This window comes from Haplochromis burtoni, unplaced genomic scaffold (assembly GCF_018398535.1).
Source record: "Haplochromis burtoni strain Fernald_Lab_line unplaced genomic scaffold, NCSU_Asbu1 Contig_78, whole genome shotgun sequence".
NCBI classification, from domain to species: Eukaryota; Metazoa; Chordata; class Actinopteri; order Cichliformes; family Cichlidae; genus Haplochromis; species Haplochromis burtoni.
The window spans coordinates 721,985-745,415 of NW_024582439.1; the positions used below are offsets into that span (position 1 = coordinate 721,985).

General features: G+C 39.6%; 1 protein-coding gene across 1 annotated transcript in view; it reads left to right on the plus strand.

Annotated features, from left to right (window-relative positions):
• Window positions 1–4,412: 4,412 nt before the first annotated feature.
• The window catches only part of gipc2 (GIPC PDZ domain containing family, member 2), a 22,940-nt gene continuing 3,921 nt past the window's right edge, over window positions 4,413–23,431 (plus strand). Inside the window, exons 1-2 of the mRNA XM_005924564.3 lie at window positions 4,413–5,063; window positions 19,397–19,582. Of these exons, the coding sequence (XP_005924626.1) occupies window positions 4,788–5,063; window positions 19,397–19,582 (462 nt within the window). The 5' untranslated portion in view covers window positions 4,413–4,787. The remainder of the gene's footprint in view (window positions 5,064–19,396; window positions 19,583–23,431) is intronic.

Sequence of the window (23,431 nt, forward strand, 5' to 3'; positions counted from 1 at the left end):
TATAAGCAACACGCTGATGGCCGTGTCACACTTGCTGCAGTTTTTCTCAGCTTCTTTGGCTCAGTCCTTGGATGACAGTTGAAATTGTCAAAACAATATGTGAAATTCTTAAAATGTTTTGTTATTTGCGCACAACAAAAAGAGCATTTGTCTTTTCTTGTTGTTTGCACTTGCAAATGTATCAGGTTTAGGCAAGTGGCTAAGTGCAAATGTCCACACGAACAATTATCAGTGCTATTTGGTGTATCTGGTCAAAATAGATGCTATGAATAACTTAAATCCCGAAACTATGTGAAGATTATTTAATTGTGTAAGTCACCAAATGCAGGATTGTTCCTCAAATAGTTAAAATGTGACAAGCCTCTGCATGGTTCAGTCATAAATGTGCGTATTGTAACATAAATATTCACAATTTTCTCAGGTTTTTTTTGCTCAGTTTACGTTTTCAAAATAATTTATGAAATCCTTTGAAGATTTCGGGTTTTTATGGACAATAGAAAGAGCACGTCTCCATCTTTGTTATCACTTGGACATATTTTAGGAAACATAGGTACAGTTTTTACAACTTGAACAGTTATTGACTGTATAAGTCTGTACACCTAAAACATATTTTAGAGCTTCAGTGCAACAGAGTTACACCCTGAAGGAGCTGCTTAGACAAACATTTATAGGGGCAACAGGCTGCCAGTGGAAGAGGAAAAGGAAATGTGGTGCTGCAGCAAAGGAAGGAAAACACAATACAGTGGTGTGAAAAAGTGATTTCTTTTTTCTTTTTTTTCTTTTTTTGCATATTTTTCACACTTACAAATGTTAATATTATACAAAGATAACCAGACCAAATGAAACATATCTAATTGATGATTTCAGTTTTCAAGATTAAACAAAGTTATCCTAACCCACGTGGCCCTGTGTGAAGAAGTAGTCCCCCACTACACCTGATAACTGGTTGTGCCACCCTTGGCAACAAGAACTGCAGTCTTGCGTTTGTAGTAACTGGCAAAACCTTCACGTCACTCTGGAGAAATTTCTTCTTTGCAGAATTTGTTGTAATTCAGCCACGCGGGGGGGGGGGGTTTCAAGCATGAACAGCCTTCGAGTTTCAGATCATTGTCCTAGTGCAAGTCTGCTTGAGCTTTAGGGCACAAACTGATGGTTGGACATTCTCTTTGAGGATTTTCCAGTAGAGGGCAGCATTTGTGGTTCCATCATTTACAAGAAGTCATTCAGGTCCTGAGGCAGCAGAGCAGCCCCCGACCATCACCCTACCACCACCATGTCTGACTGTTGGTGCGATGTTCTTTGTATGAAACACTGCATTAGCATTATACCAGATGTAATGAGACCCAACGCTTCTAAAACGTTCAGCTTTTGTCTTGTCAGTCCACAGTGTTTTCCCAAAAGTCTTAAGGATCATCAAGATTTTTTTTTTTTTGGTAAATTAGGGAGATAGGTTAATTGGAAAATCCAAAATTGCCACTAGGTGTGAATGTGTGAATGAATGTGAGTGTGAATGGTTGTCTGTCCCTGTGTGTTGGCCCTGTGACAGACTGGCGACCTGTCCAGGGTGTACCCCGCCTCTCGCCCTATGACAGCTGGGATAGGCTCCAGCGCCCCCCGCGACCCTGAAAAGGATAAGCAGAAGCGAATGGATGGATGGATGGATGGTAAATATTAGAGATGGCACGATACCGCTTTTTTATGTCCGATACCGATACCGATATCATAAATTTGGATATCTGCCGATACCGATATGAATCCGATATAGTGTGTTTTTTAATCAATAAAACTGTTTTTTTAATATCTTGCTGCATTTTGTATAAGTTCATACTCAAGTTTAAATAAACAACACTAGCAGTAATGGACTTCTATACATTTTACATCAGATTAAAACTTTGGGTGTAAGATTCAGATAATTATTTATTAAAAGCTCGACATTTTAAATGAGAATAAGAAAGAAAAGTATGTCTTTGTGCCCCCTTTTCCCTGTTAATGCCCTATCGGCCCCCCTGGCTAAACTTTGCTAAATCCGCCCCTGCACAGTTACCAGCTGTCAGCTATGTAGAAAAAGATCCTGGTGTAGAAAGTAATATTAAATACATTCTAACAACAGATTATCAAGCTTAAACGTGCTGCTGTTGTTCAGCCGCTGGTTTCCTCTTTCTAGTGCAAAGTGGGCGATAAACAAACAAGACTCGCCACAGAAAAGCCGATCAGCTGATCATTAATCAGTTTCATGATTGAAGTAGCAGCAGGAGTGGGAGGGGGAGAGGCACTCGCTCCATATATCTGTTGTTAAGCTTAACGCTGGAATGCTTTATAAACATTCAGAGATGAACTTACACACTTGCTTTACTTCTCTCTGGTATCACTTCCTCGGAGATGAAATGCCGGTTTGGTAGCGAGGCTACAAATACACACAGCCGCTCTATCACGTGAGCACACTGCTCCGACGTGCTACGGTTATGAGCCGAGTTACGCCATGTCGCAAGTTTTGTGAGGTGCTTTTTTGATATTTAATGGATCGATTACATTTCTTATTTCTCTCCGATATCCGATCCAGTAATTTACGTCAGTATCGGACCGATACGTAATATCGGATTGGTCCATCTCTAGTAAATATGAGACGAGCCTTTTGTGTTATCTTTGGTCAGCAGTGATTTCTGCTTTGAAACTCTTCCATGGATGCCATTTTTGCCCAGTCTTATTCTTATTGTTGTATCATGAACTCTGACCTGTAGGCAAGTGAGGCCTTCAGGTCTTCAGATGTTGTTCTGGGTTCTTTTGTGACCTCCTTGGTTTGGTGACCTTTTCCAAAATGATAGATGTCAGCATCCGTTTGTGCCCTGAAGCCAAAATGTAGGCCTTGATCAGGCTTGAAAACGCTATAATGGGGCTGAATTAAAACAATTCTGCAAAGGAGAGTTGGCCAAAATTCCTCCAGAGATGTGAAAGACTCATTATCAGTTATTGCAAACTCTTGTTTCCAGTTCTAGGTTCAGGGACAATTGCTTTTTCACACAGGGTCAGGTAGATTTGGATATCTTTTTTTCCTTTAATAAATGAAACCGTCAGTTAAAACTGTATATTCTATTGTAATATAAAAGTAAGTGCTCAGAAATTAAATAAAAAAAGAAAAATACAAATAATTAATAATAAATACTAACATAAGATAAAGAAGCAACAAATACTTATCACAGAAACAATATGCAAGAAACATAAACCTGGATTTCTCTGTAAAACGTTGTGTAGAGTTTTAGTTTCTTCTCTTTAGTGTATTGTCCTGTGTTGTGTGACCACTGAAGGACATTTTTCTCCACATTACATGCAAATGTAAACACACTGTTTTGCTTCACAAAGCAAAATGTAAAACCTTCAGCTCTTAGTGTAACCACCATCTGGAGAGCATTGACCTTGGTAGCAGTGAGCTTTCCACAGAAAATAATAGTGTGGTACAGTCCGTGTCACTTTGAAACTCTAGAAGTGGATGTTCAGTGTCAGGGGCTTAAAAAAAGTCCAAAGAAACAAAGCAAAACTGAAAACGCTGCTAATACTCCAACTCGTTGCAGATGATTACATTCAGAGAAATACTTAAAATGAGCAAACATTACCTTTTTCGCTATTTAGAGAGCAAATAAAAACAAGCAGACACTTTTTAAGTCACAACAGTGTCCCTGCATCATCAGGTTAACAGTTTGAACTTTTGCTGTATTTCAGTTAGTGTCTTTTAAATCTGCATCACTGATTTGTGTCATGAAATTACCTCTGCATCTTCAACGAAAGTCTTATTAGGCTTTTACTGACAGAACAGCCTTTATGTGAGTGCACTGTAATATCATGACATCAACAACACTGGACATAAAGCCTGTTTTTATTCTATCCTGTACTGTCGTCAGTAGAAAAGTTAGGAAAATACAACATTTGAAGACAATGTCAGAAAATAATACTAAAACACGCTATTTTTGATTTCGAATTCATCCAACATAAAGACACTGGATAAACCTCCAGGGGACCTCCACTAGAGGTCAGCTTCATTGTGCCGTCAGGTAGGAGCTGTAATAATAACATGATTACTTGCTAAATTTGGCACGTTGCTTTTTTTGTGTATAAATATTGGCATTTTCTAAACAAGAAAAATCACGTGATTGCCCTCATGATTAAAGTAATGGTTCCCTCCTTTTTTACAGTTCCTCTGTGACAAAGTAATGCTACCTTTAAACATATTTCTCTGAGAAAATGTGACAAAAACGCACATTTAGAGCGGGGTTTCAGTCATATTTGGGCACGTTTGGAAAGTTTTAGTATTAGACTTACTGTTTTGGTTTGAGTAAAGTCTTGGTAAAGGCTGAATAATTGAAAAAAGTGACGCTCCTCCCTGTGCTGCCGTACAGGTGCACCAGGGATCCTTCCCTCCCTCTTGAGCCCTGGTTCGTCCCACTGCGCCTGCGTCCCAGGGCATGCTGATAGGCATACAGAGCAGCTATTGTTAGCCGAGGACCGGGCAGCGGCGGCAGGTTGTATCAGGGCTTATCCAACTCACCCCCCTACCTGTTGAATATTTACACGGTTTATTTGCAAGCGAGGGCCGAGTCGCTATCGAAGAACAAAGTTAAAGAAGTGGCCAGCTGAGGAGAGGAAGAGTGGTGGAAGGAATGAAGAAAGGCTTTTAGGGAAGGAGGAAGCAAATAAAGGAGAACACGAACTCAACAGGTTAGCTACTTCAATGTTATAGCAGAGGCTCGGATTTTTTCATCCCACATCGAAAAAGATAACCCGAAATAAGAAAAAAAATGCCGTTGGGACCATGGAAGAAGAAAAACAAGTCAACAAAGGAGCATTTGGTGGAAAACGAAGTTGTCAGCGGCGGGCACACAGGTGCGGGGAGCTTGAGTAAATCCGCGGTGAATGGAGCGGGGCTCCCGGCGCCACCTGCCAACCTGCGGCCCAAACTGGTCTTCCACACGCAGCTGGCGCACGGAAGTCCCACCGGCAGGATCGAGGGATTTGGCAATGTCAAGGAGTTGTACGCGAAGATAGCAGAGGTGTTTAATATAACTCCACCTGAGGTAAGATCTCACCTGTTGTCACAGGAAGGGTGGGGGGTGTCAGTGATTTAGCGCTGCGTTTAGGTGTTGAAGCTGGATTTTACAGGGAGTACGTGAAGTATGCTAGCATACTTGGTAGATGTTTAGGAAAACACGAATGTTTTGCCCTTTAAACCTGACAGGTAATTTAACTTAAATACTTGGGAGGGTTCAAAGGAAATCACTGATCCAATATTTCAGAAAGTTAAGAAATTAGGGGAAAAAGTACTTTTCAAATTTTTTAAAAAGTGTAGCTGAACTTTTTCAAGGTTTATGCTATGAGCCCCTGAAAATGGTTTACATATACACAACAGTAGTGTAAATGCAGGACTTTGTTGGCAGGAAGTATTTAGGAATAAATAGTACTTTGAGTTACGGAAATGATCTTTCTTCCAGCTCACGATGTCGTAAATGTGTGACAAACAAAACACACCTGACATGATTATCAGAACATATAAAATTTAAAAAACAAAGAAGAAAACCAAAATAGATGGACACAAATACAGTCCCAGACATGTCAACAAGACATATAAAATCAAAATAAACCATATGAGGAATGACACAATATCAAAACCATAGAAACTTATTTCCAAACTCCTATTTCTATGTCAAGACTGACTTATTTTCTCAACTATTCACATCACCAGTGTATATAATCCAGTAGATTACTAGTTTTTTGTTGTTTTACAATTACAGAGACTTCCTCTTCAGAATAAGGACTTCCCCTTCCACTCTTAAAGATCTCATTGCTTCTTTCAGGTTGGGCTAAACACTTTTTATAAGTGGCTTTTCTGAGAGTGTAATTGCGTTGTGGCCATTAAAAGTCTATGATTGCCTCATGTTTGTAAAGACACACCCTGCTCACTCTTGTGTACTACTCTGTACACCTTAAACCCTGTAAAACCATGGGTGCTACATGCAGTCACTGGATGCCTTACAAATGAACATGCATCTATTTTTAGATGCTGTTTTATTGCGGTAAAACACGAAAGCTCTCAAGACAAAAGTGTGTTCTACGTCCTCCTCTGAAGTTGTACAGTTTAAGCTCTGGTTTTAAAAGGAAAGCGTTAGTGGCATTTGTGTCTTTTGTTTACCTGACGGGTAAAGTGCATAACATCCATCATGTCGTTAAACCGAAATCACCTGCCAGGACGTCTTGGGTTCTGGCTTTCAGCTTGATGCTATTTGAATATGTTAACACCCAACTCGATGGGTGTAGCGTCTGAGTCTGAAAAGGGAATCCTGTGTGGAAGTGCATTAGTACCCAGCAGGGTGCGACTCAAAGACTCACGGTTCTACAGAAGTCTATGGAGAACCGTTCTTGGCTCCTTTCCCCATTGTTCTTATTAAAAAGAATTTCCCCGTGATTTTTTTTTTTTTCAATCACTAGTTTTTGATATTAGGCCTTCTGGCATTGGAAACCCACAGATATTTACTCCTAAAAGCCTGCAGGGCAAGGGGGAATACATCCAGAAGCTGGAATAAAAATTTCAGGAACATATTTTCAGAGCGGACCCTGAAGTCCTACGATTTTGCTCATTTTCTTCCTCTCCTGCCTCTATATAAAGGAAGTTGAAACACAGCTTCCTACAAATGGAGTAGTGACCGTTTTGATAGTGTAGGTGTCAGGTGATGGGTTTTATTACGCAGCGTGAAGCTTTTTTTATATGAGGTGAAATATTGAAATACTGAAAACCTTCAGCTCAAGCTTCACAAGCCAGTCGGTGACGTAACAGTGGCTACATACATCTCTTGCAGCATCAGTGTGGCAGACCTTAAACCAGATCTGACCCACAGATCATCTCAAGCTGGGCGTCCACGTCTTAGAAGGAAAAAAATATATAAAAATCCTGTTCATTATTTTTGGTTCCAGTTTAATAAAAGGCTAATTTAAATATTCACTTAGCATTTGGGTGGTTTTTAGAGGTACGACGATACGATATTATCACAACACTTAACTCACGATAAGCTATTATTGCGATTTATCACCTTTTTTCGCCTGCAGATTCTGCCCACAAAGGTTAACTTTATCAGTATTCATTTTATCTAATAACAAAGTCCTCAGTCTTTCTCTCACTTCAGTCAGTTTTATTGCTGACAAACTGAACTGTTTGTATTACAGTCTAGTCCAGCTTAACTGAATACAACCATCTGGGGACAACAGTACAGTTCTAGCTATTCTGAACCATGCAATTTGTAAAAACTATGCAGCTCCTTCAGGAACTGAAGAATTTGAAAATAAACTAACTAAAAAAAAAAAGTTTTACGTTAAATTAAAAAGTGTTAAATTGAAATAAGATAAAACACATTGTCTTAAATTAAAATAAGTCAAATATCCTGTTGTTTGCTGCCCTAAAAAGTTTTCTTCCAGCATGAGGAGAAAGTGTGAAGCCTATATGAGCTTTGTTCAAATGTAACAATTATTGGATAAGCAATAAAGTGCTGATCAAGAAAGAACAAGTATGAGACCATAAGTCTGTTGTTTGCCTTTCCATTAAAAAAAAACAAACTTTTCTTCAGGGTTGTATTTTAATAACTGGTACCTTTAAAATGGCTTCAAAATTGGCATGCAACAAGGAGTGCAAAGTAGACTGAAATTGCATTTCTTCTAGCTCAGCACAGACATAACAAACACTGCATGTCAACATTGTAGGCAGAACTTATGATATGGGAGTATATGCACATCTTTGTACTGAAGAATAGGAATTAAAGTCAAACATGGTGGAAAAAAGTTTAAAAGTGATAAACTAGTGAGTGCAAACCAACTCATTTTAAGCTCCAGTTTAACATTCACGCTGACAGAAACGCACTCCTTCCTCCTTCAGAGGATGATGCATGGCGACATGAAGCTGTATCGAGACAGATTACGTTACACAACAATTACAACCACCTCATTCAACAGGCGCGCAGTAACTGGAAAGGAATTTGTTTCAGTAGCATTGGTATACAGTGAATCACGTCATGTGTAGATATACTCCTGATAATGGCGTGCCGCTCCTCTGAAACTCTGACTTGATGGAATAAAACTATCTTTAATTAATCTTAATCCCTCAGTTTTTGTGTCTAAATGGTATTTGTCCCGTCACGTCCATAAATGACCCTCGGTGAGGAATCTCCTCCCTCTGTTTGAACTTGTCTCATTACAACAACTGCCTCACAGCACGTTCAGAGACTGAACTCTCACTGCGCTTATTAAGTACCAGCCTCAAACCTGCTCCTCTGTGACTTGTTTTATGACCACGTAAAGGGTGACGAGAGAAAACCTGCACTACAGGGATCACCGGAGATTCACATTGACGCTAGTTTATTTAGTTTGCTGTCACACTGAGAGATAAAGAGTTATTTCCTGCTAATGCCTCAATGCTTGCCTAGCAGGTAGCACAGGAAAAAAAATTACTCAATGTCAACATACTAAGTTATGCCGTTAAGCAGTTATCTCACATTGATAGCAGCCATGAGTGTTTTTAGGTACTCATTAACCATTTCTCTTTTACTGTAAACGAATATAAAGAAAGCCAGTACATTTCTTTTCTGGCTTTTTATTTACAAAATGTCTTATCAATCAGACCTGTGACATTTAAATGGAGACAGAGTGAGGGAGTTAGATGTGATAATGTTTCATGGACTCCACGGTTTTTAACCACAGGAAGTCCCTCGTGTCCGGCACAGTGGGCACAGCCTCAAATCTAAGCAGATAAATTGTCCCAGAGGACCCAGGGAAGCAGCTCTGCCCATGGCCTCCTCCTTCCGTAAACACCACCAAACCTTGTTGCACTGCAGTCTGAACGTGGCTGGTAACAGGATCAGCAAAAGACAGCAGTAATGCTAATTTAAAGCCAAAAAAAGTTTTGCTTTACAGGAGCAAAGTAAGAATGTCAGACAATATTATTCAGTATGGTTGCTGTATAATATCTTATTTTGCTGCATTTGCCCGAATTATCCATCCATTCATTCTCTTCCGCTTATCCTTATCAGTGTTGCGGGGGGCTGGAGCCTATCCCAGCTACCATAGGGTGATAGGCGCGGTAGGCGCTGGCTAACACAGAGTGAAGGACAACCATCCATACTCACATTCACATCTATGGGGAATTTAGAAAAGCCCTGATTCAACTAATTTGCCCAAATTATCATTAATGTTTTTCCTTGTGACATCAAAGTGTTTTGTCTGTAAATTACCCACAAATCTCCCCCTCAACAAACAAAGATTTTAAAAAAGGCCATTACAGCTAAAGTCTAACTGATTTTTTTTTCTCCAACGTTTCCAAGATTTAACAAAAAAAAAAATATCATGTATTATTTCACCTTTGTTTAGCTCTCTATTAAATTAACAGTGATATCTTTTATCTGGGAGTGTACACTCTGAATACGGCGTAATCGTAACCTTAATACATTTTATTTATATACCATGTTTAGTATTTTATTTTATGCATTTCTAAAGCACACAGCAGACAGGACATTTTACTGTTCAACATCAGCTAGTCAGTGTTCTCTGATGGAGATCTACAAAAGGGGATGACACTTAGAGAAGTCTAAGACCAGTTTATGTAATTGTTTTCTGAAATATAACGGAGCTTGGTGTCACCCCACCCAAATGGATGATATAACCAACAGGTTTTATGTTTTAGTCTTCAGCTTTAATTAACGTTGACCTATTGTGCTAGCTTGATATTTTATTTTCTGGACGGTGCTAGAGTAGCTTTGCATGAGTTACAATTTACAATAAGCCCCTCAGGACCTTTAGCCATTAAAATGACAGATTTTTCAGTTTTGACAATGATCTGTATGCAATGCTTGGCTGGTTTTCTCCACTAAAATAAAGCTCTCTCAAACCTATACCTGTGACTTTTGACCAGAGAATCCAAAATATTGTAGTAGAGCTGTTTATCACTGGGACTGATGATTTAACCGGGAGAGTTTTGTGCTTGAGCTTTGAGTGAATGAACATTTTCTGTGAGGAAAAATAAAATGATTTTGCAGTTTTCAGTCCAGTTTTGTCTGGAAGTACTTGATGGTAGTGGCACCGAGGTGTATTTCTCTGCCAGAAAGAGCTGTTTCATGCCGCTTTAAGAGATGTGAGCATTTCCTGAAGAGTACATCAAGAGGCTGTGAGATTTTAGGTATTGCTAAACTGTCAAATGCAGTTGGCACTCAAAACCGACTATCAGCCGTTATTGGATGTGCCATCTGGTTTAGCTGTCATAAAGACCTTTGGATCTTTGGATTTCATATCAACATAACATTTTTTGCTTTTTTGAAAGGCGTAGTCTTATGTTTTTATAAGCCACTAAATAGTTACATGTTTGTTTTTTAAAGGTTAAAATATGAGCGAGTCAAGTCGTGTTTTCAGGTAATTTTTAGGGTAATTGTGTTGCTTAAATTTTTGGACATCAGAATGTTTTTTGAGTTGTCACAGCTGTGCAGCTAGTTCGATTCATTTTATACTCTTTCTTTTATGTTTATTCAGTTATGTTTTGGCTAAACTGTTAAATCGAATCTATATTTTTATACTTTAAAGTCAACCATCCTTGTAAATGAAGTTATGGAGGACTAAATAATGTAAGCTGATTTATTTGGAGCTGCACAGACTGTGGTTGTTTGTAAACCAGTCGCTCTGTGAGGTTACATGAGATCTTGGCTCAATCAGATACAAATTATGTCATGAACAGTATGAACAGTGGTGTTGTCTTCCTTGTTGTGCCTATAATAGGTTACACATTTCTTTCCAAGAAACGGTTGCATTAAGGCATGTCTCAGTTCACTCTGAGCCTCTGTTGTTGTGCTTTTAATTGGAAGCTGGGTCATTTCATGGAAAATCATTCAGCGTTTCCCACCTGACCCACTCAAAATCAGCTGATTCCTCCCCCCTCTTGTACAATAACTTGACTATATGTTACAAAGCCATGCAAAATTTTGCCATCACACTTTGAATATTTGCAGTCATTTTTTTAGCCCACATGAATCGTTACATACAGGAGATGGCTACGTGAAATTTTCAGGATTGTAAAACGGATTTAAACTCTGTTAAAAGCCTGCAACAAAATCAGTTTTATATCCTGTTTTCATGACATTGTGATCAAAAGCAAAAAAAAAAATATCAGTTTTTGCTTTTGTAAAACTGCTTGAAACTAAACTAAACCACAACTTTGTACAACTTGAGTAAATAGAATCTCAAATTTTTCTTCAAGAGTCTTTTTTTATTATATTTTTTACCACAGTACAGACTATAAACCAAGATAAGAAAACAGTTTAAACACACATCTCAAACCTGCCCCACCCTACTCTTAAGCCGTTTTCACACCTATGTTTACTCTGGTCCAAAATCGTTTTGATGAGTTTGTAAACTTGTGCATTTTTCTCCTGGTTTGGTTTGTTTTCACGCAGAGAAAAATCTAAGTTGACTATGAGCAAACCAAAATGCATCACTACAAACCACGTGAGGATGTTCAGGCCGCTCATTGGCCAGATGATTCTGGGACGGGAGCAACAAAAGTAAATTCAGGGAGAAGGTGACGTGTTCTGGACTATTAGACAACGCTGAGAATTTACGTTCCTTTCACGGCTTGTGCAGACTTTTTAATATCTTTAGCATCTTCCTGCATTCAGAGTACAAACAATACAGGACATTTTTAGCCCAAACTTGTACCGTAAACCTGGTATTTTAGTTCGAATCAGATCACGTTCACACCAAACATGAACCACTCCGAAGTTCGTTTGGAACCACACCGAGACCACTCACTCCAAAGGGTCTCGTGTGGTTGTTTTGGTCCAAACCTGAGTGCGATAACTGTGTTTACACCTACACGAACAAACCGCACCAAGAGGGAAAATTAATTAGTTCGATTTAATTGGAACTAGAGTACCAGATCAAAGATCTAAACGTAATGAGACATCTATATGTTCTCTCAGTGGTAAATAAAAATAAGTGGCAATTTCGTCACATACCTCTAGTACCCTAATTGGTGTTTTCTCTGGTAAATTATCAGAAACAGGATGACACATTAAGGGTACCACTGCTTGTTTCTGTTCCTCTGCATCGCAGACATGAAACTTGTGCAGTTTGGTCGTTGTACAGCTGATTCTGAGTGGGTCAGGTGACAGGCATTCACTGAACTTTCATCTATGGCTTTTGCTGAACGAAGTCATATTGTCCAAGTCACATTCACATTCATGTCTGAGGAATAACTTTGTTACTTTTTTTCTCACACTAAAGCCGAGAATCAGTAACTTGATCTAGAAAGCAAAGAGCAGAGGAAGATTAAAAAACAAACAAACTGGAATCGAAATAAAAAATGGCTAAACGCATACTAAAGCAAACGCTTTATGATGACTAAGATAAGTGTGCATGCGTGTTATGAGCCACAAATGATACACCAATATGATATTACAATCTTGACGTGCTCGTTCAGCTCAGGTCAAAGTCTGTTTATTGGACTTACACCCGCAGTGAGTTACAGCCTCAGGTGTGGCCCTGTGACGTTGCTTCTTGTCCACCTGATGAGCAGAAAGCACTCAGCCATTTGCCTGTAGTTTGAATATCTGGGCTACGGTCGTGCGAAATGGACGTATGCCTTGTTGTTTTTGTTTTCCTCCAGGTAGTTCACAGCCAGACGTTTCTTAATCTGGTGCTGCTGGTGGAGGGTAGTGGTGGTGTAGTAGGGGGATTAGGTGAAACAATCTTATTTGATTGGGCTTGAGTCTGTTGTTTGTGTTAGCTAGGCTCCAGCACTCACTTCCTGGAGGTCATAAAAAACAAGCCAAGTCAGGATAAACAGCAGTTCAGGTTGCCCAGTTGTAGACTGTTTGTCCCATATTAAAATGACATGGATTAGAAGGCTTAGTAGGTCTTTTATTCATGCATAAAAGTCCTTCTTCTTCTTCTTTGTTTTTTGTTTTTAATCGAATTGTGAGAAATAGTGCAGACTTGTTACCTCAACAGTATGCAAACCAACCAAACCTGCATACAGGAAATGAGGAATGAGTGCTTTTTGAAGTGAACATGTTTCCCTATCAGTGCATTTTTTTTTAACTCTTATCTAAAATCTTTAACTTATTTCTGCCACTCAATGTTATAAATAGGGTGATCGCAGGCCCTTTACTATGAAGCAAGCTCAACATAGCCAGGTTATCTTTTCTTTATCTGTGTTCATTTACCCTGGCATTATCAGTCAGGCTGAGTACTCACACGAATGTGGTTATCAGTTCAATAAGTCAGTGATTTTTTTTTTTTTTTTTTTTCCCCAGCTGAATGACAGATTATTCTGAGATGATCAAACTGTAAATCATGTGAGGAGAATAAACAAAAATATGGGCTGAAAAACAACACAGCTCGCATAAGATGAGATAAGATGAGCTTTACTGACAAACTACTACTTGAATGAAAGAGTGAATAAAACAAAAACAAAGCAGAATCAAAAAGTGACGTGTGCTTAAAGTGTTTATGTCACTAAAGACTGGATAGAGCTGCTGTACTAATAAAGTCTAACCCCAGAAAGGAAAGTCCACAAATACAATTTACCAGTATCGGAGCTCTGTCACTAAGACACAGGAGGATCGGATTAATTACAGTAAATTTGCGTTTATGTGAGTGCCAGACAGTTTGGGGCTTATTTTTAAAGGTCTGTGGGTAAAGAATCCAAATGTGGGCTTAGTTACAAGTTTATTATAAGGTCAGCTTGTTCAAATAGTTAATATTGAGGCTTATAGAATAATAACATTTAAACTTGTTGCAGAAGACAGGAAAAGTGCACAAAAAAAATATGTTGTTTTTGTTGTTGTTGTTTTTTTAAGAATCTCTATTACTTATCGATTCAGACCTTTTTACTGTCCGGAGGTCTGAGGCATTTCCCGGGAATGCTCGCGCTGTTTTCCAAAGAACTGTCTGGTAAGCAAGCAGCAGTTTTGCATGTGTTGCCCTCTTATCTCTGCACCAAGTTACTATGAAGATGTATGCTGATAAAGCAAGAGAGCGCACAGAAAGCGAATGAGATTCAACGACTTTGAGCTGCCAATGAGGGCGCAGTATGCTGTTGATTGACTTATAGTAAATGCACTAGTGGGTTACCTAGGCAACCAGAGGTTTTTAACGTCAGAAAGTGGCCAGCGGTCGTCCGACTGCAATAGTAATAATAATTTATATTGTTTGATTAGCTTTAGTTTATAGAAATCAACACAGGTGAGTCGCACAAGAAGAAATGTGCCAACACAGTGCAGTTTATGAGCAATGCCAAGATTTAGGTTGGATTTATTGGGACCAATCTTGGCATTAGACGCCACACAAATACACTCTTCGCCTCACATCTGATCCTTGTAAGTACATTGTGAAAGTACAATATTTATACAGTAGTTGGCCACTTGGATCCTGGCCATCAGATCTGCCACTTGTTTTTATGAAGCATATAATGATCATTATTTAGCTAAGTCTTTTCAGCAGGGATTAATTTAAGGCTTTGTTTGTTTTTTTTTATTTGGGTAACTTATTCACAGCTGGTGGGTTATTTCCCCAAAGTTTATTTTTTAACCTTCATAACGATCAATCCTCTTGAGCTGAAACTGTTATCGGGACGTCCCAGTGGGATCAGTATTATAAGAGCGACCTGGCCAAGTTAAACACCCCCAGCTTTGCTTTCTAATAACATGCATTTAAATGATCCTGCAACACGATTCCAGGGAACATGAGCTTACTGGTAATAGTGGTTCATTACACATGTGATAAGCAAATCAGCAGGAACTCTTGTCTGTGTGCTCATCGCATGCCCGCAAGAAACGAGCTAACGAGGAGTGCAAAGCTGGAGAAACAGACCCCAGGTGTGTGCTCACTCTTCACTGGACCACAGCTTGTTTTTAAGCGACTTAAGTGGTTGTTTACCAGCTGTGGTGGAGTTGTTGTCACGGCAACTTCATTTTTCCATCGGCATCTCTGGAGGAACCGAGTGGAGACAAAAACAGCCACGGGTGAAAAGAAAACTAGTTTTCGTTATCATCTATGATGGGTGTGGTGGTGCGCCAGAGGAGAGTTGAACCTCAGGTTGTTTAACAGCCTTTCACAGCTATAACGAGTCTGTAGGCCGTGAGCTCTCTGAAGCAGTGGATTTAAAAAAACAAAAACAAAACACATCCAGGTATCTGTGGACTGTTTCTCATCAATTATTCTTCACCAATAAACCAGCTAAACTTGGCTTAATTTCAACTAATACAGCTTATTCTCAGGAAATTAGAGACACTTAAATGGAAACTTATTGTCCAGGTTTCACATCAAGCTAAGAATGTGTTTCAACATCAATGAACAGTCTTCCTCAAGGTTAATCTTTAACCTGAGAGGTAAACATGATTTATTTTCAGTGCACTTTCACACTGTATAAAAATCGAATCTGTTTTCCGTCCAGAGCAGGGCTGTCAGACGTGTTGACTGAAAGCTGGACGCTCCAAAGTGGCACACTAAGATGGTTTTATAAATGTGGAAGCTGCAGTTGGGTCACAGTAACCTGACGGTTTTCAGTAGAATGTACTAATACTCCCAGTCAGGTGATGTTAGCATTGCTACACAGATGTGAATATGAATGGAAGAATTTCTTTAAAAGCCATTTCAAGCTAGGCACCAGTTTAACTCTGCTTGAGCAGGTGATCGTATTCCCCAAGGCTGAGTTTGAGTCCAAACCCTTTGCTGCACGTCTTCCTCCCCCACTTTCCTGTCCTTCTCTATCAAATAAAGGCAGTGTTTAAGATAGCCAAGGCTGCTCATCTGTTTTGTAAATGAAATGTTCCTTAAAAGAACATTTACATCTATTTGTTTACATTAAAATAAACCTACGTTACCCGTCCATCCCCATGAACTAATGCCAGTTTAAGTATTCTAGTCAGCACATGCTTTTAAAGAGGGACCTATCCTGCTTTTCTTTATTTTCTGTCATGTGTGTGGTGTCAAAGTGGCGGATGGTTATATTTAAATTATGAGGCCAGTGTATTTAAAGTAATATCTGTGAGGCAAAACATCAGGGATCAGATTACTGTAAAAAGCAGGTCTAATATTGTGAGGTTGGCCCGACTGTTGGGACGTGGACAGCAAGAGTGAAAATAAGTTCAATTAATGTGACATATGCAGGTAAAATAAACAACTGATGTTGTGAATTGGGACAACAGAAAAAAAGAGAAGTGATGATACCAAATGTTAGCTTTCCATACTTATTAGTTTGCTAATAATAATAATAATAATTCTCTGGAGACTTTGGTGGTTTTTCCAGCCTTTTCTCAGAAGTTATTTATTTTATTTAATTTTTTCAAATCACTTTATCTATAAAACTACTAAAGGTATGTCATCCAAAACTTAAATGGACTTAGCAATCGGAAAAGAAAGAGTAGCTGAAGTTCAACATTGAATCCTGAGAACTTGAATTTACTTGGAAATTGAAGACCTGTAGAAAGAACTAGTTTAAAGATGGTAGAAGTAGTTGAAGTATTTTAATTCAAGTTCATTGTGGTATTTAAAAAAAACATCTTCAATTTGACTTTTCTGGAAAGATTTGGTGTTTGCTTGTAAGATATCCAAAATGTGTGATGGTGTCCAGCCTAAAGTATCCCCCAGTAAAGTGTTGTGATGGGGGATCCAAAGACCATTAATCCAAATATATGTTGAAAACAATTGAATATAAGAAGCTAAGATTTCCCACACTCAATAGATATGTTCAGACTTTGTAGCATAAAAATATTATGCTACAATCTGAGGCAGTTGAGCAAAAAACCGGTGCTGATTTGACTCAGAATGACCATCTGCCTTCTCCACTCTGGACCCCACGATCAGGGCTGGATTGTTTGTCAGCCGGGATCAGAAAGATCATGTTTCAGTTAATTAAAAACAGGCTTTTCATAATAAACTATGCTTTTTCTGCACCACCTTTCCAAAATCACCCCTCCCTCAGCCTTTATCCTGAAGAGTCTCACATCCGCAGTTAGGTAAATGATTACACAGGCCTAAATGCTGATGGATGTGGTTTCCTGCTGGAAAACAGCCACACCACAATACACAGAGCTTAGCTCAGCATTCCCAGTTAAGCCCTAAAAATGCAAAAAAGTAACAGCAGAAGATGGAAAGTGTAAAAAAAAAAACACAGCAGCTTATGAAGGCGTTACGTATGAGTGAGATCCCACTTTGAGCTTGATGCTTCCTCTGTAATCTTTCTGACCCTCGGCTCTGCCGTTAAAAGACCAGAGGCTAGCTGAAGAGGCTGTAAATTGGCAGCGGTTCAGTTGCCAAAGAAACAGGTTTCCTAAGCTTTGAGTCAATACTGCTTCAATGCCGGGGTATACTTCAGAGGCAGGTGCAATTAGGGGGCTCTATTTTTCTAGACTTACCTTCTATATATTTTTTTTTAAAAGCGAGGATAATAGATCTGATTCATACAGTCTAGATGTGGAGAACAAAAGGTGGAAATTGTTATTTTCTCATTTCAGCTGCTCTCTTTCTCTGTTAATAGCCGGTTAGTCACACGTCTATTTCCATCTATATTAAAGTGGTTTTATTATCCATATTTCCATGCTTTTATTCCTGGACTCTACAAGAGTAGCTTTTGTTTTGTTTTTTTAAACAAAAATTATAGCTTAATGATAGTTTTAAAAAGAAAAAAAGAAAAGATACAAACTAGATACAGATGTCAATGGTTCAGGGTTTTAAATATTTATGAGTAGTTTGACTTTTCAGCTTCTGTGTGATTTTATGCAGACGTTGATTGAAAATGCCCGTGGTAGGTATATGTATATATTTGTTACTCTTTATCGAAATGTCAACAATTTAGACTTTTGAGTGCAGATAATTTATTTAAAAGCAAAAATCAGTAGAGAAAACGAGTATATCGTATGTTATCGTATATCAACTGAAATGTTTTCTTACACAAACTACCTGCATTATATTACCACAAAGAATTGATCTGCGACACAGTTTTGTCTCTAAATTGTAACTTAAATCTGATTCAGTGAGTTTTTAATCCTCTTGTTAAGGACACATGACTAGCTTTGTCTTGGATGATGCTGAGCAGATTGCAGCGCCTCTCTTTTGACTTGCCCTTTTTCCATGTGGTTATCGGGGCTTTGGTGAGCGTGGCAAAGGCCATGGGAGGTGTAGTATCTGTTCTTGTGAGTCAGGGCGTCAGAGTAGAGGCTGTGCGTGAGCGCGTGATGCTGCTCATCGCAAAGTAGCGACACTCGCAGCGTCAGCAGGCGGCCCAGCAGGAGGAGAGGAGTGCTGAGAGCTGCCTGCCTCTAACAGAAGCAGCTTAATGCAGGCGGCAGCCTCGGTAATCGGGCGTAGGCGTTTGCTGCCAGTCCTCCCACCCATGCGGGGGTAACACCCTGGCCTGGGCTGGGTGGGGGGGTTTAAAAAAAAAATAGCTGTCAATTAAGCTACAGTACACCCATCGCCTCCCCTTCTCCTGTACTTCTACTTTTTCTCTCTGCCTTCTCCTCCACTGGCCTCCCTCCATTATAATCAAATTCTTTTATAGTCTGGTAACCCAAGGCAACCAAAAGAGGCCACGTCAGCCAATGCGTGTGTGAATAGCACTTGTCGGTACACAGGAGGACAAAGAGGCCCAAACAAGGTCAGCCTCACTGCCAGTGACTGATTGGTGCACAAAGGTCATCCTGCAGATAAATCTGTACGAAACATTCCCGATCTGCAAGTCAGCCTCTGAATCCTGGATCATTTTCTCTTGCAAAGCTGATCCCGCAGTCGAAGAATGATGCACCACTTTAATATGAGCGCTGGTAATAAATCTGGATAAAAGCAGAACTTAGCTCCAGCTTAAATGTCTGTGTAGGTGAGTCAGAGCAGGATAAATGATTCACAAGCACTGGACTCTTCCTCCTGGGTCTCACTGTCCAGCTTCTGTCTGAAGAGGAGTTAAATCAGGCTCCTTCTGGTCTATCATGTTTCTGGTGATCGTGTTGCCCTTCTTTCTGTCCTGGTGAGGTGTGAAGCTACACAGGAGTAAACGTCATTTCCCCCATTTGCTTCAAACACGATTTAAAATGCAGCTCGGACTATCACCGATTTCACCGTGGGGTGGCAGAGGGCATAACCGCATAACTTAGCAGCTGCTATGAACACAGAGCTCCCTGATGACTTCTGCATTTAGCACAGTGACACAGAGCTCAGTCATCTACACTCCAGCAACTTTGATTTTGGAGTTCAGCTCAATTTTCATGCTGTGATTAAAAACAGAAATTATTTTTTCAAATAATTTTTAATTATACGAGATGCAGACTTGGATGGACCTCATCTCACATGTGACATATTAATGATGTTCCTGCTTCTTTTCTGTCTACAGATCCTCTTCTGCACTCTCAACACACACAAGATAGACATGGATAAGCTGTTGGGGGGGCAGATCGGCCTCGAGGATTTTATCTTCGCCCACGTTAGAGGGTTAAAAAAAGAGGTAGAAGTCTATAAATCGGAAGATGCTCTGGGCCTCACCATCACAGACAACGGAGCCGGCTATGCGTTCATTAAGGTAAAAAGAAGGAGCAGAGCTCCTCACAGTGAATGCATCACAATCTACCTTTAATTTGCATTGATGTGGAGTTATGTAATGTGATTAGTTAATACAAGGCTAGAAGAACGTCATCTGTTTCCCCTACATATACAGTGTGTTTGTGCAGCTCATTTCACACTGCACAAGCTTTCTCAGTAAAATATTAAGCAGTGAAAAATAATTAAGTTTATCCTCTGCAAATATTATGTTTGCCGGGTACTTTGTGACAATAATAAATGATTAATATATTGAGGTGCTTCTTCAGTGAGTCTCTCGTCCTGCTTCACCATTTCGGACTGCAGCTGTTTGCTCTGTGCACAAGAACCAGATCTCCACCTGCTGCAGGGTCCGGTTTGAGTGATACTCCAGCTCACAGTCGACCTCCAAAGCAGGTGGAGGACTACTGTTCCCAGCAGCAGTCCAAGATGGTGGAGTTGGAGCAGCTAATTAAGCTCAAGGACCGCTACAAGAGTAGTCACAGGAGGGGGAAGTGCCAGGGCTAGCTGGTTAGCAGCTACTGAATTTTCAAAATAAGAGCAAGGAGCCTGGCATGTATGATCTTTCTCTGATGGATTTATTTGGAAAATCCAAATTTGGAAGGAGCTTTTCTCTACTAATAAAACTAGTCGTACTAATGCATGTAGGGTCGCCAACTTGTGGGATTGGGTCACACCTGACTGATTATAGCGTCGTCCTGTGTCTCAAAACGCAAAAAGAAGTGACAATGCCTTTATCCAGCTAATCCCAAATGACCACTCTGTCAAACACACCCAACCTTGTAAAAGGCACCACAGTTTGGTCAGCAGCCTGACTAGGATTCTCAAATATAAATTTCTTCCCAGTAGCATGCTTGGACCAGTGTTATTTGGAATAATAACGGCAGACTGACGACGACCTGGTTGACAACCAGAAACCAGGATAGACGTATCTGCTTCCTCAGAAACTGATTCCAACCTGCCAGCATTACAGCAGGGCAGACTACCTGCACACACGATAGACCAGTACACACTAACCACTGATTGTATGGATTTGTTCTTTTGTTTTGTTTTTGTAACCTGCACTGGTGTATTTTCATTATACTGTGTGAGCAAGATAAATGTTCAAAGAACGTGTGCATAAACCCTTTAATAAACATGCTGATTATTTTTGTAATGAACCTGTAAATCATCTTAGAACAGTTGATTTCCACAAAAAGAAAAAAAAAACAGCACACGAACATGTGCAACCCAAACAGCAAGTATTATACTGAACAGTGATGATGACATACATAAATAACACACGCTCATAATATATAAAGTAAACAGTAAAGTTAAATAACCTGAGAGCTGCGTGTTCATGTCACATGGATGCAAGTGCTGACTGGCGCAGGTTCCTGGTTTGAGTCTCACTGTCCACATGCATGCTTCGTATTAGGGCTGCCACGATTTGTCGACTAGTCACGATTACGTCGACTATCAAAATCGTCGACGACTGATTTTAATAGTCGAGGCGTCGTTTGAAGCTTTGTAAGATCACAAAAGACGCAGGAATAAGTGGCAGGATTTAAGAGTGTAATAACGGACTGAAACAGAAGATGGCAGCACTGCATGTACAAGGATGCCAGCTGCCGTTAAACCCCGAAGAAGAAGAAGAAGCAGCTGTGTCCCAGAATTCATAGCGCGGCCCAGCTCAGTTTCCAACAATGGCGGCAGCTAGTTAGTTTTAATATTACTCTTATTATTCTTTCTGGGTCACAAAATAAACGTTTAACATATTTTCAGGCGAGAATGTAGCTGTGTAAACCTCAAATATCTGCTCAGTTTATCAGGACACCACATATTTTCAAAAGCGCTCCGACGTTTTCGGAGACATCTGTTACCCACTAGCTCGATAGCTAGCCGGGGGCTAGGTCACTAGCGCCGTGAGAACACCGGACTCCCGGCAAATCGTTTTCAAACCCACCGCCGTCTTTCGCTACTCAGGTTAAATATATATGAGTCACTTAGATAACTTAAAATGTTATTGTTTGGCTTTTTTTTTTAGTATTTTATTTGTTCCTGAGTAAATCGGTTTGTCTGAGATTAAAGTTATAGTTTTTACACAGCTGAATAAACGTCAAGCAGACAACTGATTATCAGAAGGAGTTTATTAAACTTCACCGAAACAATCTGCAAATTTCATTAAAATTTAATAAACTATCATCTTGTCTTTATTTTTAGTTAGCACAGACCTTAACACTTAAAGCTGTAAGCTAATGATAGTTATATAAGAGCAGATGCTGCTGGTGCAATAAGCTGTAGTTTTACGTCCAATGGATGATGATCTGATTAGTCGACTAATCGCAAAAATAATCGGTGACTAGTCGACTCAAAATATCGTTTGTGGCAGCCCTACTTCGTATTGTCGTCTACTCTCTTCCCACTACATGTCATGTCTTTTTTCACTCTTTGATTCAAATACATGTGAAGAAATAATGTTAAAATATAAATTATTGCTCAAAAGTTCAGGATCACCCAGAAAATTTCATGTTGCTAATATTTAAAAAAAACAAAACATACTTTCACTCATCAAATGAGTTTCAAATAAGACGAGGAATGTAGTCAAGACATTGACTTTTGCTTGATGGTGATTTAGCTCATATCATTCTAACAAGCTGTGAGCAGAGTTGAGAACCGGGATGGGAATCCAATTCATAGAAGTGGATCCAAGTTGTCTGAGCTCTTGGAAACATATGCCTCCGAGCTAGCAATCCCGTTCACCAGTGCTGGCATGCTTTACTGACAAATGATGTCAAACTCAAATCAGTGGAGGTTTTTCACATCGAGGTCGTCTGCAAACCATCGTTTTTTTTCTCTGCTTTATCCTGTGTTCACTGTTCTTATTGATTCTGAAAACCTGTGCAGACTTGACTAAAATAATTTGGACACAATCACCTGGCCTCTGCATTAAAGCCATTGGAGCTCCATTGGAGCCAGTTTCCTCCTACAACAGGGCAATGACACAAAGAACAGCTCCAGTCGAGCGGCATCCACAGTTTATGGTTTGCAAAGTCCACAGTGATAACCTTCCTTGTTAAAAAAAAATTCCCTTTTAGTACTAACCCCTCCAAATTATCATATTTTTCAGACTGAACTGACAGACCATTTAAGCACTCCTCCATCATAGTCTTTATTTACTCGGTTTTCACCTTCCTGTGTCCTTTGCCCACATGAACCATTCCTTAAAAACCAGCCAGCATGCTGGAGGCATCTCTTCCACCACTGGCGGTGACACTGATGTTTTGCAGGTACCATTTAATGAAGCTGCCAGCTGATTTATTTCTCAACCTATAGACTTGTGGATGTGCATGTCGTCTTGGTCAGTTTGGCCTCCCACTCCTGCTTCTATTCTGGTCGGAGTCAGTCGGTGCTGTACTGTGAGACCAGGAGTACATACAGAATAACATCGGTTCATTAGAACAAGAATACTCTGGGATAGATTGGTTTTTATTTGGTTCTGGGTGTGCATCAGAAATGACATCTTTATTTATTTTTACTGAGGTGTCAAAATTCATCATTAAGGGCACCGGGGAAAAGATTTATTAGGCATGACACGTTTTAATAAAATGGAAAATAAGGCTTATTAACCCTCTGAGGTTTAAGTCTTCATTGATAATGAACACTAACTGTAATCCAGTATTTACATTTTTTCCCAAAAAGTTGTTTTTCTCAGTTTTTCTGCAAAAATAAATAAATATATATAAATATATATATATACACACACACACACACACACACACACACACACACACACACACACACACACACACACACACACAAAAACAATTAACGAGATGAAGAAAACGTAACA